At 43.1% G+C, this 19,063-nt stretch overlaps 2 protein-coding genes across 3 annotated transcripts; one reads left to right on the forward strand and one right to left on the reverse strand.

Moving 5' to 3' along the window:
* The first annotated feature begins 6,704 nt into the window (after window positions 1-6,704).
* ATP5MF (ATP synthase membrane subunit f) lies at window positions 6,705-10,930 on the forward strand. Of its 2 annotated transcripts, none has more exons than XM_029577601.1 (4): window positions 6,705-6,857; window positions 7,323-7,430; window positions 9,057-9,173; window positions 10,360-10,930. In XM_029577601.1, exons 1-4 carry the CDS (start codon window positions 6,842-6,844, stop codon window positions 10,386-10,388), a joined length of 270 nt encoding a protein of 89 aa, XP_029433461.1. In that variant the 5' UTR covers window positions 6,705-6,841; the 3' UTR covers window positions 10,389-10,930. The 2 variants fall into 2 exon arrangements, with proteins under 2 accessions (XP_029433461.1, XP_029433462.1); XM_029577602.1 differs by lacking the exon at window positions 6,705-6,857 and adding an exon at window positions 6,906-7,110.
* Window positions 10,931-11,314: 384 nt separating this feature from the next.
* CPSF4 (cleavage and polyadenylation specific factor 4) lies at window positions 11,315-18,931 on the reverse strand. The gene is made up of 8 exons (XM_029577594.1): window positions 18,738-18,931; window positions 16,846-16,896; window positions 15,985-16,137; window positions 14,857-14,952; window positions 14,024-14,117; window positions 13,689-13,761; window positions 13,046-13,216; window positions 11,315-12,597 (listed from the first exon to the last, which is right to left on the reverse strand). The coding sequence occupies exons 1-8, from the start codon at window positions 18,838-18,840 to the stop codon at window positions 12,529-12,531; spliced, it is 810 nt and encodes a 269-aa protein (XP_029433454.1). The 5' UTR covers window positions 18,841-18,931; the 3' UTR covers window positions 11,315-12,528.
* Between the last annotated feature and the right edge of the window lie 132 nt (window positions 18,932-19,063).

Here is a 19,063-nt window from a genome sequence, read left to right on the forward strand (position 1 = left end):
CTGCATTTATCTCAACAATCGCTACCTTGGTGTGCTCAATCATCAGAAGCATAAAATCTAGTGTACAGGTGTTCAAAATCGATGCCCATTTGGCTAAGAATTCACTTTTATCTAGAAAGCTCTTAGGTGCTTTGATGATTCGCATCCTCGAGGTGTGATTTGTTGTTTAACATACGTTATCAATGTTGCCCTGTGTAATTCAGCGGAGGGTGACCCACTTAACGTAAACGTGTGAGTTCTCCTAGTAATTCTGAGAACCTTTAGTTGAAGCTGTACCTTCTGAAAAGAGAGATGCCTCCTGAATTATGTTTGCTCCGTGGAATACCTGAAAATATTTTTCCATTCAGTCTCAGCCACCCGGTGTGAAATGTACCAAAATTAAAATGAGGACTCCCAAGAGTAAAATATAACATATAAAAAACAAGAATTTCATGCTAATATCTGTGGGCATATAAAGGCATCTTGAGAAAAATGTTATATCTATATTTAAATGATCTTCAGAATGGCACCAAAGAACTGCATCATATTGTCTGGACGATTGATGTCCAAAATGGCATCAACAGTATAATCATAGGTCATAAAAGGTGAATACACACTCATAAAAAAAAAATTGGTTTTGCTTTTTTAAAATATGCAAATAAAAAAGTTACTTTAACAGATTGAAAATAATAAGTGAATATGCCATGTGCAAAGGTTTGGACACTCTTCATTATTGCCTGTTCTACAAAGTTGTTCCTAAAGCACAAACAATGTTGATTGTCTTGTTAGACCTTTAATTAGTCAGTTGAATGAGCAAATACTCTGACCCTTAACTTCTCAGGGTGTGACTGTTGTTCAGTCTGCTTTCAACAACCACGGGCTCCTCTGTCTGAGCATTTGAAAATGAACATAATTCACTCTTACAAAGCAGGGGAAAGCTATAAAAAAAAAAAAATCTCTTAAGTGCTTTCGGCTAGCAATTTCAACTTCTTACTACTTGTGTTGTGCCAAACGGCACTGTACAGTGTAATATATACAAGCAACATTGCGAGGTGACTTTGCATGTTCTTTTTAATCAGGCGAGTGGTACCCAAAGAATTAGAATAGTTTCTGTATATTTAGGCCCCCTTTTCTTGGTCTCTGATTACATCTCTTGGACTTGATTACCTTATTTAACAAATTTATAACTCACCACCCTGATTTAATTAAATTGCCCAAGGCTATATCCAAACACATAGGCATAATAAGAGACTAAAAATACATACAACAGAACTGCACAAATATCACACACTCCAGTCTGATTTTAATCCTGATAACCCAATGAAATCTCCTATCTTAAGAATAAGAGTGCTTTGATTTTGCTTCATTTTAACCTCTGCCAGGAGAGAATTCCGCCTCCCTAAAGCCGGGCACCACCAAACATGCCCCTCGACTAGACCGCAACGGTCGAGCTGGCACCTATCAGTGCAGCTCCTCTCAATACCCGAAAAGTCAATATTAAGATCTTAAATCGAGTAGGCAACCAATGTAGTTTAGAGCACATCACTCCCCAGGCCACCGTACATACGCAGGGGAGAATAGTCGCTTAGTACCAGCAGAGCTGGTTTTGTCACTGTCTCCTTTAGCTCTGTGTCTGCCTTTCTAGCAGGAATAAAATTACACCCTATGATGTATAGGAAGAAATGACAAACTGTAAATGTAAAGAAATTGGCAGAGGGAGTGGACATGGGGCTGGGGGCAGAGCAAGGGTGCCCCCCCCCCTCCTCCAACCAAAAAGGTGTTTGGCTGCTCCCCGATTTCAAGCCTTTAAATATCATTGCAACTGGGAGCTGAATTGCAGGCTTGTAAGCGCCCCGGACAATGAGAGCCGTCAGCGATCTTGGGAAGTTACATTAAAACTGAAGCATCAGCTCAATTTCTCTGAACGCAGATGATTACTGAATAAAGCCGATTGCTATTTGTAGCCATCTCTTGCCACTGAAGATTGCAAGCCGAAGGCACATCATGCACTTTTCCGTTCCTCAGCGCCCCTTCTCCCGCAGAGTCGTCCCCGCATCTCTGCTGCCCTCGTGCGGGCACGCGTGGAAGTTACAGAAGTGCCGGGAACTTTGGGGCCCCTGCAATGCACTGTGCTCAGCCGAGCACGCTGTTTAACCCGTGGCTGGACGCGCGTCCACAACCCCTTATGCTATAAGGGGATTAGCGCGCCCAAAACGCGCGTCCGACCTCCGGCGAAACCAATAGCGCTCACCACAGAGCAGGCGTTAATTTCTGAGCAGCCCAAAAAAGTGTACGGAAAAGCAGGATATTAAGTCGGAGGAACCGAAAGGTTTAAAAAAAAAAATAAAAGTGTGCCGGCAGTCAGGTGAGGAAAAGGGACGCTCAGTTAACGAGCACAGATTAGGAAAAGGCTAACCCGCTGCAGCCACCTCTCCTGGGCGCCCATTTGTCCCTAGCGCCTCCTTGGCAGCGCGACCCCCTCATGTAAATATTCAATCTCGGGCCCAGGAGAGGTGGCTGAGCCCGCAATAGGAAAGCGTTTTCCATGCTGATTTTTTTTTGCATTGGCCCCGTTATTAGGAGGTTGAGAAAGGAAGCTGACAGCGTGCCACGCGAGTGAGGTGGCTCGCTATGGTCACAGCGCTGTCAGTAGGGTTTGAAAAAGAAGACCTGCTTTATAACGCCCCTGGCGTGTGCAGATGGATGCGAAATACTGTGCCCTGCTAGGTAAAGAGGTCTGATGAGTTCACATTAAGAGGAAGACTCTTACATATTAAGGGGGACCATGCAAAACATATAAAGCGCCTTCTGACCTGAGGAAGGGGTTATCAGCTCCCAAAAGCTAGTGAAGGAAGTTTATAACATTATCACTTTGTTTCTACTTGTTAAACTTTATTTCTGGTGGTTTTATAGCATAAAAGTTTGCTATGTATGGGAAGCCATCCGTATGGCAGCATTTATAACGTAAAATAGGGGGGCGTATTCAATGGCAGCCAAATAACATGAGTTTTCTGGCAAAATCTGACTTTTGAATACTTCTTCCACTTATCCAGCTAAATTTTAGCCAGATAACAGAGGGGTTCCAGGGACAGAGTTGAATTACTTAGATAACTTTTCTGACTAACCCCAGTATTCAGAGTTGGCCAGATAACTTATCAGGTCATGCCATACAGGACTCCTAAAGTTAGCCACATAAACTTAACTGGCTAACTTAAGATTTGCCAGGTATATTCAGTGGTGGGGTTCTGCCACCTAATATCCCGCCAAAGTTAGGAAGTTAAGTTTAGAAGGCTAACTTTATTTTTTGTCCAGACAGTGGGTGAAAATGTTTCCCCCCTGGAGGTAAAGTGATTTGCTCGTGGTCACAAAGTGAGTGGTAAACAGGAGGGAACTGAACTAAGTAAGTTTTGTAGGCTAGCATCTCTCTGTGCTCAAAGTATCACATTACAATGTTCAAAAAGTTGTTGTTTAAATAAATATTATAAGATGTGAGGAAACTTCCCCCATGTCACAAGGTGGAATGGTGAAACACTGAAATGAGACGGCAGAAAAAGATCATACGGCCTATCTTGTCTACCTATCCACACCAGCTACTAATCTCTACAGTCCCTTTCACTCCCTCAGAAATCCCGTGCTTGTCTCCTGCTGTCTTGAATTCAAATACTGTCCTTGTCTCCACCACCTCCATTGGGAGGTTGTTCCATGCATCCACTACCTTCCATGTAAAGAAATATTTCCTTATCTTACTCCTCAATTTACCCCCTTTCACCCTCATCCCATGAACCCTTGTTCCACACACTCCTTTCCATTAAGAGGCCTGCCTCCTGTGCATTAGTATTTAATAGTCTCTATCCCTATCCTCTAGGATATACATGTTTAAATCTTTAAGTCTGTCCCCATATGCTTTATAATGAAGACCACTGACCATTTTAGTAGCCGCTCTCTGGACCGACTCCATCCTGTTTATATCCTTTTGAAGGTGCGGTCTCCAGAACTGTACACGGCATTCCGAATGAGGTCACAACTGTTTCATCATTTACAGAGAGATTAGCATATCGATCCGATTGGCTGAATCTGAAAGACATTTGGTGATGTCAGAATCCTGTATGTGATATAATAATCCATAAGCTCATTAAATAAATGCAAGAAGAATAGAAAACTGCTCTAACCACAGAAATCTAGAGTGATCTGCAACCATGGGAAAAGGACACGCAGCAACAGTGCATGCATTGAAAGAAAGCCATCAAAGTATTAGCTAAAGATTAGACTTTCAATAGGTTAACCAATTGTTTACAGGACGCTCCACTCAGAACTAAGACAGCCTCCATCCCGGAGACTTCCATCTCCAAGAACCTGAAAATAAAGCACCCCTGTCAGAGTCCCCACATCGCTTCTGACATATCCTGACAATTTAGGGTGGACAAAGCACAAAAGTTAGTGGGAAGGGACACACAGTAAGGGCTGGGTTTGGAAGTATTAAGGTGTCTTGGGCATTCTACAAACAGTAAGCCAGGAATCCCACTGCCAGTTGGGTTTTCAGGACATCCACAGTGAATATGCAGGAGATCATATACTAGGTCTCCAATGCATACCAACTGGAGGAGCAGCGGGCTGAGAACCAGGGAAGCTAGGGATCACATCCCTCTGATGATCCTTGTGACCTGGGGCAAGTCACTTCACTTGTACCTGAGCCCCCATTACCCCCTTAAGGACTAATTTTAAATCGCCGGCACGAGTATAAACCGGGAGATATGCGCGAGGCCGGGCACCTCTGGGATTTTTAAAGGCCCGCAGCCACGTGCGCACCCGGTACGCGCCGAAAACAGGCAGCCTAAAACAAGAGCAGGCCAGGGGCGGGGCACGGGCACACTCTCGGTGATACGAGCACCGGCAGCCGGGTGGCCCGCGCAACTTACTGCTACTTTGGGGAGCAGGTAAGTTGCAAAGGAATGTAACTCGCTTCGAGCTAGCAATGAAAAGGAACGAGCTAAATCTAAGTAAAAAATAAACTGATCTCTTGCAAATTCACTGCGGATGATCTGAAAACCCGACCAACTGTGGGGTTACCGGGACAGGTTTGGAGAGCCCTGTGCTAAGCATTCCTTTTCTACTGCAGGGAAAGAAGACAGAAACCAGCGCACAGGTCCGAAAAGGAAAAGACCCAAGACAGGGCAGAAAACATCAAGATGGTCCAGAGTTTGGCTTTGCACTGTTGCCACCTGCTGGCCTTTCGTTAGCTGGAGCGGCGCATGGGTGCATGGGAAAAGAAGGGGAGAATTACTGGCAAGCAAGCATCATCTATGCATAAGGTCCTGGGGTTTCAGCTCCTTCTTCCAAATAGTCGAGGTGAGGAGTTTCTCGTTAAAAGAAACCCTTGAGTTGGAAAGTGCAGCACAGATTTACTTGCTTCAGGAAAAGCAATATTTCTCCTCCAGGCTTAACATCAGCTTCGGGGCTGGCATTAACTTTTGAGGGTAAAAACGTGCACGTTGGGTGCACATTTGTTTTTTACATAAGGGAGTAATAGCTGATAGCCTCATCAACATGGCATTTATATGTGATGCATGCTATTAGCTACACGCTGGTTTGGACACGCTAATCCCCTTATTGCATAAGGGTTTATGGAGGTGCGTCCAACTGTGGGTTAACCTATGTGCCAGCCTGAGCGTACTGTATTGCATCAGCCTGCTAGTGAGGTGTGTTAATCTTTAGCTTGTCAAGATGCTCTATCATATCTTGCTAAATAATAACAGTATTGGAATTCACAGCTATCTGTTTACTGGGCTTTCATTTAGAGAGCCTTCACAAAATTATTGAACATCAGAAGGTGCTAATAAGGTCTTATATTGATACACCATGCTGATACACCCAAGCAGAAAGGATGTTGGCTGCTGCGGAAACCTTGTGATATAGGTTCCAGCCCTTAGCCCTGAATAATTAGTGCCAAACTCAGGTAAGGGCTTATCGGTATGAGCCTTGAATGACTCAATGCATTTTTACTGGGTTTACCTGTGCTTTCTTGAAGCCTTCCCCTAAGGATGATGCCTCTAGATTAATAGCTGCACTAAATTCTCTATTTGTATTTTGTATCCAATTTATATTCCGCTTTTCGGCACTTCAAAGCGGATTACATGCAGGTACTATTGCTTTTTTTCCCTACAGTCCCAGGCTCTTTCATCCTTAAAAAGAGAAGTCGAGGTCCATAGGTAAAAAAATGGTTCAGTTAGCACAAGTTTGAAGTTAGTGAGCAGTAAGCAGGGCCCATTATCAGCCAAGCCCTCACTAGCTTCAAACTGCTATTGACTATACTGAACCATATTTATGTGTATCCTTGAATAAGGTAGAGGCTTGTGGCGATGGGGGGGGGGTGCAAATAGGGGAATTGCCTTGGCCCCTAATTGTGAAGTTGCCCCAGCCCCAACTCCGTAATTTCAGTATCTTAGGGCCTAGCTTCAGTTGATTTGCCCTTGTAGGGATACCTCCAAGGCTAAATGCACTTATGAGCTTTCGGAAACATAACCACAAATGCATTAATATCAATAAAATACAAACTCCACTTTCATTCCCCATATACTATCCCCTGAGCAAAACAACAAACCACCTGGTACAAGTGCGCTGAAGCAGATTCCCTGCATAACACACACGCTCCACCCTACTCATTACATACTATGGTCGCACCGTCTTAACATGGCCGCCCATTGCACCCACCCGGAAACGCGGGCTTCCAGTCCCCTCCCACTTCCTGTTTTTAAGACAACCTCAATTCTTCCCGGCAGCCTTTTCGAGCGTCCTTGGTTCTCCTGCAGCTCGCAGGTTTTTCCCCAGGATTCTGTGCGGGCGCTGATACCCGCAGAGCACCAAGATGGCGGATAAACCAGGTGAGGGTAGGGGGGCTGCGGGTTTAGTTCCTCTATCTGCAGAGCTCGGCGCGGTGGGACTCTGTTCTCTATCCGCGGAGGCCAGCGGGTTCAGTCCGCTGCCGCCTCCAGCCAAGGGCGGCGGGAAGGGCCTGCTGCCCAGCTTGCCATTGGCTCAAGGACTTTCTCTCCGGGGAAGCCCTGCACTAGGCCCGAGTCGGAGGAGGACGCTCTTCTCTCTCCCTAAGACCAGCTTGAAAGCCGTGTATGAAAGGTAGTGCTGTTTGCATAGACTGATTCTTTCCTAGTGTTGTGTCAGACTTTAGGATTATGGAACCGATTTTTCTTATGCCGTGGATGATCATAGCGAGACAGCATGGTAAGAGTGTCCCGTAGGATGATAAATATCAAGAGCCGCTGCTAAATTGCTAGTGCCTGGTGTTTCCTGCAGTGCAGTGTGTGAATCGCTCTTTTTGCTCCTGCCAGTGCCACTTTCAGAAAAGAAACTGATGAACGTCAAGCTAGGAGAGTTGCCCGCATGGCTTGCAAGTAGTAATTTCAGCGTCGATGGGATCCTGGGAGCTTTCCGCCGAGGTCAGTATTCGTCATCGAAACACTAAGTGCTAGGTTAATCCGTAAAATGTGTTTGAGCTCTACATGAGAACATGCTCAGAAGCGAAATTCACGTTCAGTATCAAGAATGGCCTAATCAGAAGTGCTAAATAGTCTCCGTTCTATAGTTGAACAACGTATACTTGTTCTTTTGGTTAAGATCGAAGTGCGGGGTCTTTGCTACAAGGTGGGGCATGATCCCTTCTTGGCTTTGGAGCTGTATAATATCAGGGATTAACATCCTATCTGACTCAGTTGGAGACAATGATATAACAATGGCTAAAGCAGCAGGATCAAACCTCCTGTTGCAAAAATATTATTTATGAGTTTCCAGCAAGGCAGTTCATGTTACAGATAGAATGTTCATAATTATAGTGTAAGGATGCATTTGGTATACTAGCTTACAGTAGTTAGGTAATATTTAATTATATTACTTAAGTAATGAAGATATTCCAAATATAAATAGTGCAATGATGCTGTTTTAAATTATTTCCAGAATTTTTAATAAGGTTTGTGCTACTGGTTTGCAAAAAATGCTGCATCAAAGAAAGCCACCTTTTCACCAGTTTTCTGAAAGAGGAGAGAGGGCAAGTCTGATGTAAGGTGGCAAGGAGTTCAGTGTTGGGACTGCCTGCAAAGGTTTTCTTCATAGTGGTGAGGCTCATTGTTTTGAGGGATGGCACTTCCAGGCATACCTAAGTTTGTGAGTGCAGAAGGTATATAGGGAAGGCAACATTTCCTGAGGTAGGTCGGGGCCAGGCCTTTTTTTTTTTTTTTTTTTAATCTAGAACTAAGGACTTGATTTCAGTGCAGAAGCCAATGAATGTTTTTTAGAGTAGGGTTATACTGTCAAATTTGTTTGCCTTATTACCATACAAGCAACATGCTTTAGGATGTTAGGAATTCCAGCAACGAGGGAGTTACAGTAGTCCAGGCAAGAGATTACCAAAGCCTGGATGTTGGTTGCAAAGGTGGTGCTGGTGGGGCAGGAAAAAAACCTGTCTCTGCCTACTGCCTGGATCTGGGTTTTGGTGGCGAGTTGAGAATATAGTATAAAATCTAGATGCTGTATTTGGGGAGATGACGTTTAGGGTTTCTTAAGATAATTATGGAGGGAAATGTGGTAGATGACATAAGAGCATAGGTAGGTCAAACCAAAAGGCTGCTGAGCCCAGCAGCATCCTGTCTCTGACAGCGATCAATCCGGGTCATTAGGAAATACCAAGTAGCTCCATTCCTCCTTGTCTGCTCCCAAGGCTAGGCTATGCAGTAGCTTTTCCAAATCAACTTGGCTAATAATTGTTTATTGACTTTTCCCCTAGAAACTTGTCCAAACCTCTTTTAAACTCCCACAGTTTGTGCATTGAGTGAAAAAACATTTTGTTTTTATTCTTTTACTTGATAGTTTCATGGAGTGTCCCTTAGTCCTAGTACTAATTGAAAGGGTAAACAATTTTTCCCTATTCCATCCTAATCATGATTTTATGAACCGCTATCCTTTTCCTTACATGAACATAATAAACAAAATTGCTCATTGGCTGTTAGCAAACAATTGCTTAGCAATAATACGTACATAGCATGTAATAATGACTATTTCCTAAACCTCAGGTCAGGACAGGTATTTTAACAAGTACATCAATGTGAAGAAAGGGGGTATCGGTGGTATTACCATGCTGCTTGCTGGCTACGTTGTCATAAGCTATATTTGGAGTTATGAGCATATCAGTAAGTATGACTTCAGACTAACGATTTACAGAGCGTGACCACATTTTGCTTTCTTGCTGGTAGTAGCCCAGCATTATTTTGGACTGTCAAAATTTGTTTATGTATTGTATAGTTAGTGCCTGAATTTGCCTTAAAAGTGGGTAAAAAAAAATCCTCATATTTAAGTATCAAAGGATTTTCCTGCTGAAAATAAAATGATTCTTCCAGGATGGGGATTATTATTAACCTAATCAGTGGTTCCTGAAATGTAATTTTAATCCTTGAACTAGTGCCAGGTGTACATTGCCATGTTAAAATATTCTGGTGATCTAACAGCTTTTACAGTAAAGATATAGGTATATTAGGCTGGACTTGTGCTTCAGGCTCCAGCATTCTATGGGACAGGGGATCTGGGTTTAATCCTGTCAGCAGAACTGGCTAGGTCTGGCTGTGCCACAGAGGTAATGTGCTCAAAGAGTCAAAATGGCAGCTCCTGCTTGCCAGCCAGCAGCAGTGAGAGTGCACCTCAGAGGCAGGCACCCCTTTCCCTTGGAGCTGACAAAGGTCATCTATGCTAGCTGGATGAGGAGGGGCAGAGGTGCCAGATAATGGAGGAAAAGTAAGTACATTATTGCCAGCAAAAACTTTGAGCCAGCAGTACAGTGATATCTGGCATGAAACTGCATGATGGAGTTGTATACAGTGGAGACCCACTGTATGCAAAATCTATCTAATGATATGCATCAGAGAAATATATATTGGTTAGGTATGCCTCCTGATGGGGTTGAGAACCACTGCTTTAAGGATATATAAGGGTTAGTAAGTTTTCTGGCCCCTTAGATTTAAAGGGAATAATTCTATAACTGCTCCCATTGGTGCAAAGTCTGTGGGCACTTTTTACCACTGACTTTGCACAAATTTTCAAAGGGAAAATGTGTATAAATTACCCACATGCATTTCCACTGCTAACTTGTGCAGGGTAGCTTATCTGAAAAATTATGCATAGGTTTTGACTGCCAAAAGTGTACACAGAAGCGTGAAAAACTCCCTCACCTGTTCCCAGAATGCCTCCTCTTCGTGTAGATAGTTACGCATATAGTAATCATGCACTAAAAGAAAATCTATGTCTACACTGGCCATTTGCAAATTCTTTTCCGCTATATATTACAGTTTGTAGCTGTCTGATTTTTTTTCTTATTTCTTTCAGAGCATGATCGCTGGCGGAAGTATCACTGATGTTGTAAAAACTCTTACCTGCTCTTCGGCTGTGGGTTTTACATTCTGTAGTATTGTAAATTAATGCAGATTCTGTGACCAATAAATATGCCGTTGTCCAAACGAGCATAGTTAATGCACATTTTATGATTAGTAGCTTCCACAACAGTGATGCCATGAACATATAAACTATGGGGTCAGTCCTTTTTAAATGTTAGCATAGGTTCATGTTGGGCTGTAGTTTAGAGGTCTGAGACCGGCTGCATTACTATCTGTATGCAACACAGCTTCTAACATCTCATTATCTCATTTGCCAAATAACTAGTCTTTAATCAGCAGTTTCTGCTACTTGTTACAAAATCTAATCTTCCTAGAAGTAAAATGGACTAACTGCCTTGTCACAGGGGTGAAAAAGTGCCCTGAGGGACACCACAGTGTGACATTGGCCATAGCAAAAACACCTGAACCTTAGGGACAGGGAGCCACAAAATCCTTTAGATCACCTTGGCCAGAATTCAAAGTACTTTGTCTATATAAGTGGAGGTAAAAAATAATCTATTATGTTGTTCAGATTTAACCAATTAGTGTAGAACGTGGGTGTGAAACATGCACTATTTCTTAGGTGGCTAGTGCAAGTTTTCCCAGTCTTGAAAGGGCCTGCTCTTTCACAAACCCAGAAGCAGGGGCCACTGGGCATTCTGGTTCCTTCCCCCCCCCCCCCCCCGTTGCTGACCCAACTAATTTAGATCTACTTGGTAAAAAAAAAAAAAGGGGGGGAGCCTGGTATGACAAGCTGCACCACTTTGTGATCCCAGTGTGATCCTGCCAACCCCCACCCCCCAAAAAAAAATTTCACATGCCCTCAGAGGGAAGCTCCTCTTAACCAGGGCTCTGCTGACATCTAAATATATATATTCTTTCTATAAAATAACTCCAAACCATTTAAGTAAAAAAAAAAAAAGTTTATTCAACTGCATAAAAAGTACTATCTAATGACTGGAACGATACAGCCCTTGAGTTAAGTACCGGGGTATCATTTCAACCCCTTCTGAAACTGAAATTTTGCTAAATTAAAAAAGTTTCTGAACACTTATTTTAAGAAAGTACTTTAAAAAAAAAATGTAAAAGGTGTGACTGGTTAACCCACTTGCTGTTAAAATGATTTATTCTAGAACCAGACTCTGTCCCTACAGTGTAACCTGCTGTAGCCAAAGCACTGCTGAAAGCCCCCATTAACCGTGACTGTATTCTAAGAGCCCGCAGATACTGGGCTTTTGACCTGTAGAGGGTGAAGCTCAGAAGACCAAGAACAGTTGATTCGAAACAGTAATCCTTCTGAAAGGCTGCTTCCAAAGGTAGACACGATTTCTTGAAAAGATGCCCAGCCCAGAAACACAACACTTACAAGAGCTTGTACTGTGGATCAAGCTGCTTCAGCAGAACTTGTAAAGATTATTTTACATCTGGTGTTAAAGTGGCTCTCTTACAGTTAATCACATTTTAAAAGCAACAAAAATATCCACGATAAGTATAGGACATGAATGAGGAAATGTCACTAGCTGGGACCTTCTTCCATATCCTGTCCTATTAGAACACCAGTAGTCAGGTTCAATAGAAAAGTTAGTTCATGCTCAACTATAAAGCAAATGCAACCTCTGCAAGTTGCATGGGTGCAGCTGTTTAGACAGTAAACAGCACGTTTGCAGGGGGACGGACGGACGGACACACATCCTAGCTTTAAGCAAAAGTCCGCACCACAGGATGATGGGGCTCAAGTGACATTTTGTTTAAAGGTTTCTCCTTCACTGAAGGACAACAGAAGGATAAAGACTTCCTTAATGAAATTGCAGAAAAACAAACTTTTCATAAAAAGATCTCTTCAGAGCAAAATCTGTACTGCTGTTAATACAGTGCGGTAGAGTTGGCACATTATTTCCATGCCTACCGCTGGCTAGGAATCATGAAAGAAGGCAACCCAGTCCGTTAAAAAAAAAAATTAAAATGAAGAAACATTTCTGGTCTGCAGGAGCCAAGCAGACACACTTCTGTTGGTGCTGGCATAAAAAGGATTCCAGAGATGACAGCAGGGTTAACACACTCTTCATGCCTAGCGGTGGTGCCAACAGGGTAAAGCCATCCTATCCCATTGATCCATGTGTTGTCATTGTCCACTAAGGAAAGCTAAATGTCCTTTGCTACATCTGTTGGCATAATGTCCTTTCTCACCACACTAGAAAGAAACAAACAGTACCCAATGTTAAGTATTACACATAGAGCTGAGGACCTTGTGTATTTAAATAAAGAAATTGCACATGTGTAAATCCAGGTTCATGCTAATGATATTGAAACCCAGTGAGAAATTACAAAAAATCTTCTGGAAATGCCACTAAGCTTGTGTGTAGTGCTGGAAAAGTAAAGTCTTCTGTATAGGGACAGCAGATGAGGAAGAGGTCAGCTACTTTTATTACCTAACCTTTTCCTAAGCCATTCGGTAGGCCTCAGAAGCCATGGGCAAAAACATTATTTCCTGGTACAACAGCACTGGCTCAGAAAAACTAAAGGGGCACAGGTGGACAGAGTGGGATGGAAAACAGGATGCAGAGTGTTGAGGGGGAGGGGGCAAGAGGTCTGAGTCTAAAACCCTCTCTGCAATTCAGACCTACTTTTCTGTTCATTACCTTATAGCAGGTGACCTGTTCCAGTGGCCGGGGACCTCTGCCTCCGATGCTATTGGTTTGGGACTGCATCACCCCTATGACCTGTGGTGTCCTTTGTTGGTTAATAGGAGAGTTCTGATTCGTTAACTGGATCAGAGAAGACGACCTCTGTAATATCGCGTTGTTGTTTTGCTAAAAAGAGATTAAACAAAATGTAATCATGGCAGAAGAAAATTCCATTGGCCTCCGCATCAAAGTGCAGTACATGGAGGTAAATCCTGTGACATGGTTGCTTCTGCCTCTTCAGGTACCGAGTAATCTGTAGGAGTTGCTATGCATGGAAATTAGGGACAGAATTCTGTTTTTCATGCTGTGAACAAGCAAAGGACATCAGGCTGAACAGGAGAACGTAAAGGTCCTACAAGCTGTACAAAAATAAGAGCAGTAACTGCAGGGATGAGCAGAATACAAGGTAAATAGAGAGAGGACACAGCCAAAATATATCAAGTCAATGTTCAATAGGTACACATTTGAAAAAAAAATGAATATTTATAGTCCCCTATAAAAACAGAGAGAGAAACTAGTTTAATTATCAGAAGACCATACTTCACAAATGAACAGCATCTGTTTTAAATCTCATATGCCTGATAAGGAAATGCAGTACCTTTGGCTGAATCTGTGTAGGCTGAGGCAGTAGGGGTTGCTCAGAGGTTCCCATTGGCAGCTCAAATCGAGGACTGGTTGACACAGACAGAGAAATAAAAAATACTATTGAATTATAAAGGTAAAATAAATGGAAAGGAAGAGCAAGTACAGCATTAAACAGAACAGATGAAGGAGTATCACTGGATATGAAAGTATCCTCAAGAACATGGATGCTTACTTACAAAGTTTTTTATTTACATGTGCAGAGTTGATTTTCTACCACCTAGAGATGGCAATTGCTGCCAAATCTCCACATGACGGATGGTGAGAGAACAAATTCCAAAAGTTACTCACTGCATGAATTTACAAGTTGGCCCCTCTGGACAGAATCCCACCAGATAATTGACACAGATGACTCTTCGGGTGTGCCTATGTCTGCAGAGGGGACCTACAATCAAGCATTTACAAGGACAAAAAAAAAGGCATATTCCTGTCAACTGTTCCCTCAGTAGGGAGAAGTCATGAAAAAGGCAAGAGTTACACTTGGTCAGCACCCTACCTTCTCAAGCTGTGGGCCTAGAAAAGGGAGACTGCAAGTGCTATAACTTCTCAGAGCCACCCTCTCCCATCTCTTTCTAAAAGTTACCTCTAGAACACAGCAGGGGCGATAAACTACAGCTTTCAGGGAACAAGAAATGGCAGAAAATATGGCCTAAGCAATTTAAGCAAAGCCCTTAGCTGGCAGCAGTGACTGTTCCTGATGAAATTAATAATTATTTATTTAAAAACGTTTGTTGCCCGTCCTTCCTACCTTCAGAGCAGGGTACAATAAGAACATACCCAGTCAAGTGAACGGCTAGAACAAGACCATGCATCAATCATACAAAGAAGGGGGAATAACCTGATTCTTCAGGATGGGGGTGGGTACGTTGAGATTGTGGCCAGAGGCGAGGGCAGTTATCTGCTACCGGTATGTAGCACCATCCAAGGAGGGACAAGTTACACAATCTATACTACCGAGGAAGTATTGACTACATGTGCTTTTGAAGTCTGGCTATTCTGTTCTGTTCTATCCCATTCCATTGGAAACAGAGGACAACTCAAGTCTCGTGCCACGTCTTAAACTGTTCATGAATGGTTCTGCTTTTCAGGCTGGTAAAGAGACGTACCGAGCAGAGCAGACTTACCATGTTTACAGAAGCCTCTGTCGTACCAAGGGCAGTCCTTAATCTTAGTATCTGGGTCAATATGTAAAAACGGGCACTCCTTGTTACTGCATTCTCCTGCAGGACAGTCAAACATAAGGAAAATAGATATTAATATTACAAGGAGAATAATGACCTGTCCAGAAATGCCACTGAAGTTATTCCACACTAGAAGTCCTGCAATGCTGAGCCAGTCCCAGACATTAAATCTACCCCCTGCCTCTGTTGTAATAAGCTGCAGGTTCTGGATCTTAACATGGCATCTGGGCATTTTGAAACCTACCACAGGAGCAAGGGGTACCATGAATGGGCTTTCATATGGGCTCTTGAAAGGGTCCTCCTGCCAGCTGGGGCTAGTCATTAAGAGTACTGGGATGGAAGAATCCCAATTCTGTGCTGTAATGGTCAGCCTAACTGCTGCAGTACCATTCTAGATACCAACAATTGGAGTTTCTTTTAACAGAGGCAGTTTCTCTATAGAAGACCTTATGTTACAATTATGTTCCAGCATGTTGATACCCATTGTATATTTAAAAATAACGAAGAGACAAGAACCTGAAGGAATGATCCCAGCTAAATCTATACCACACTTGTCCACTATCTCCTTGCCCCTTCCATGCACCGGTTTAGCAGAGGAGAATGTACATGTATAGTTTGATCAAGCCACCCTAGCAGTGCTTAAGCTTTATCTCTGAATCCATACACATCACTATCTGTCTTTTGTAACTAGGCAGCTCAACTCCCTGTGAAAACAATCATATGGCAGAATACCATGACAACTTCTCTTAAACTGCACAGTAAAAAGATAAGAGCACACACATTACAATAACTTGAGTGTATTCCTATAAAAAAAAGGAGATGGTGAGAAGATAAAAATGCCACAAAAAGCTGGATAAAAAAAATGTTATATAAAACACAAACAGGATATCCCTTGAAAACCTAATTTCTATTCTCTAGTTTTTCATGAAGATAATGCAAAACAGAGACGAGCTACAACTCTGGACAGGTTGAAAATGGCAGCCAGCTCTGGCCCTTGTTCATTCATATAGTGGACAGAGTAACTGGGAAATCCTCAGGAGACGGTCCACACAGCAGCATGGGTCACTTTACCAAACTTGGAGTAGAAATAGCACTCTGGCATTTTGGTCATGTCATATTCGTGGAGGAATTCACACTGGTCTCCTTTCTTGCACAATCCTCGCAGCCAGTGTTTGCAGACAACTGTCTTTTCTCCACTGATGTGCCGGAAAGGGCACATCCCCCCTGTAAGTAGGAGAGAAAAGAAAGAGAAGGATTATTCTTGTGAAACAGTTTTCCATGTCTTTCTGTTCATGCCAAACAGCACTCAAAAATGTCATCAAAAGCTCTAAAGGTTCCATTTCTTCTCTAAATTTCCACAGGTCATGAATCATATCCCCCAACACATTCTTTCATCGTGTATTTCATTCACAACACAATTTGTTTCGAACATTTGGGTCTCATTTACTAATAACTCACAGTATGCAAACAAATAAACCCTTCATACAAATTAATCACTGAGTGTTAACCTTCTATTTTTAATTATACAAAACACTAAATGCACAAACTCCACAGTCACTTCCCGAAGTTTCTAGTGTAGCAATTGCTGGGAAGATCAAACAAACACTTGAAAATCAATCTTCTGAAGAAACACCCAGATGACTGATTTCTCAAACGTAGCATTGTTAAAACGGTAAAATCTAAACCTCCAGTAAAGGGGGACTGAGGAGCCATATAGTGGCACTGTCAAAGTCTAATTCTAATAAAAGTTTGGGTCCATTATCATCTTCCCTTGAGTTTCATTAGTGTTCTGATGGTTCTTCATTTTCAAGATTTTATTTAAACAATGAAAGGGGGTTTTTCCTCCTTTTTAAAATGTATGAGCTGATAAGCTCTAGGAAATCTTATTGCCTTATTGCTCTCCCTGGAAGCTCTAGCCAGGATTTCCCTTACCTTTACCACATGCCGATTTTAAGAAGAATTCACAGACTGCAGCTCCCGATTCTGAGGAGACAAGGCAAAAACAAGTACAACTTTAAGCACCAGCATGACAGCAGTAGAAAGATTGAGATGAGGTATGAAGTATAAAATATCAGTTGTGCTAACTGAATCCAACTTAATGCTTTATCACCTGGTGGAAACTTCAAAATGTATTCAGATCAAAAGGTAATTTTTAACTCCTATTTTTTGCCACTGGAGTAATAACTTCATTTGATGTTAGATAATCTACCCCTGCTTGTATCACACCAATGTCTGGCTCCACCTTAATTTCCTGGATATTCTCTTCTTGTGGAAAGAAAAGGATGAGTTTGATAAAAGAATCAACACAAATCCTTGCTGCATTTTCTCTGTCTTTCAACCAAATCACATTTTGCTAAAATCCACAACTATCCCCTGCATTAACTTTGACTGTATACACTATATTCTTTTTTTTTTTTTTACTTTATTTATAAACCAGGGTCAAGATAGACAAAAGTATACACCATATTCTGATCACCTACCAAACTGAAAGACTTATTCATACATCTATTCATACATTCTTATTCATACATTCTTTTGTTATCTCATTGTTAATCTCTCTTTTGCCTTCTCTACATTCCAAGTTGCATTTTATCCCTGTTTTATTGTAACTGCTACCTTATTCTTCTATCACATGTTAATGTTTTTAAGTTATTAAGTATTTATTCTGTTGTCACACCTTGTTATTTGTAAACCGGCATGATGCGACTCCCATCGCGAATGCCGGTATATAAGAAATTTAAATAAATAAAATAAATAAAATAAATCTATGATCCCAGGCCTCAATTACTACTATGCCCTATGGCCTCTCCAAATCTTCAGCTTCCCATATATTCAAAATGCTTTCTCTCAACCACTTGCATACACTTTTCCCCAAGAACAGCCTTGACTTACTTATCTTTACAATCTCTTGAGATTACAGATTTCAATGTGACTTATTCCTTCTTACTCCATCCATCCTCCAAGTACTTCCAGCCATCACTTTAGCCTTCTCTAACTTTGTCAACATGATGACATTAGAAACATCAATAGTCCAAAGGAAAGCAAAGACTTAGCCAACAAAATAAAAAATAACAATTAGAACTAGGTCAAACTATATATTGATGTGGGTTATCAGCAAGACATGTCGCTGCCAGACTGTTCAGTCATTTACCCCTATGTTTCCTAAATTGACTGCAAAAGGTCTTAACGTCTAAAAATACTCATCCGTGAACATACTTTTTGACAATCATGGAGTCCAGGAATCTCACCACGGACCGGCCAGTCTCAAGAAAAATAGAGTCTAACTTTCTCGATTCAGTCCTCCTCTCACGTGAAACCTTAATACTGGAGCAGGAACTGGCCCCTCCAAGAAGAAGGAGTCGTATGCTTATGCGCCAAGGGAAGGGCTGAATCTCCCTCTCCCACGCCTGTACACATTAAGTGCACCAAGAGGGAGGCTGCTCTAACTTCCCATGGCTTAAAATCGGGTTAATAAAGTGTGGACAGAACGAGGTAATAAAACTAATTCCCGAGCAGCTCCTCAGTTTCAAAGCGCTGATCCCCTCCCCCTGGGGGCAGAACAAGGAGTGGGCCTCGGGACCCTGATCCCCCACCCCCCGGGGTAGAGCAGGGCGCGGGCCCCGGGACGTTGATTCCCCCCAGGGGCAGAGCAGGGAGCGGGACCCGGGACGTTGATCCCCCCCCCAGGGGCAGAGCGGGACCCGGAACGTTGATCCCCCCGGGACAGAGCAAGGAGCGGGACCCTGATCCTCCGGAGCAGAGCAGGAAGCGGGACCCGGGACGTTGATTCCCCCGTGGCAGAGCAGGGGCCGGGCTGCACTTACTGTCCATGCCGGGGAAGGGCAGCGGCTGTGCCCCCAGCTGCTGCTCCACAGCCACCTCCAGGTCGAACCTGATGTGATCCACGCAGGCGATGAGCTCCTGCATGTCGGCGAGCGCCGTGCGGGGCCGGGGCCCGAGCGCAGAGAAAGAGGGAGGGAGAGCGGGCGGCACGAGCGCCCCGCGGAATGCCGGGACTCACCTCTCACCCCGCAGCCATGGAGACGACCCTTAGCCCTTGCCAGGCGCGGCTAATCGAGAGCCGGTGTGTGGATGGCCGGGCGGCCTCGGCGCTTTTCCCATCTTCCGTCTCTGGGTAAGGGGTCGGTGG

Source organism: Rhinatrema bivittatum, chromosome 14 (genome assembly GCF_901001135.1).
Source record: "Rhinatrema bivittatum chromosome 14, aRhiBiv1.1, whole genome shotgun sequence".
NCBI classification, from domain to species: Eukaryota; Metazoa; Chordata; class Amphibia; order Gymnophiona; family Rhinatrematidae; genus Rhinatrema; species Rhinatrema bivittatum.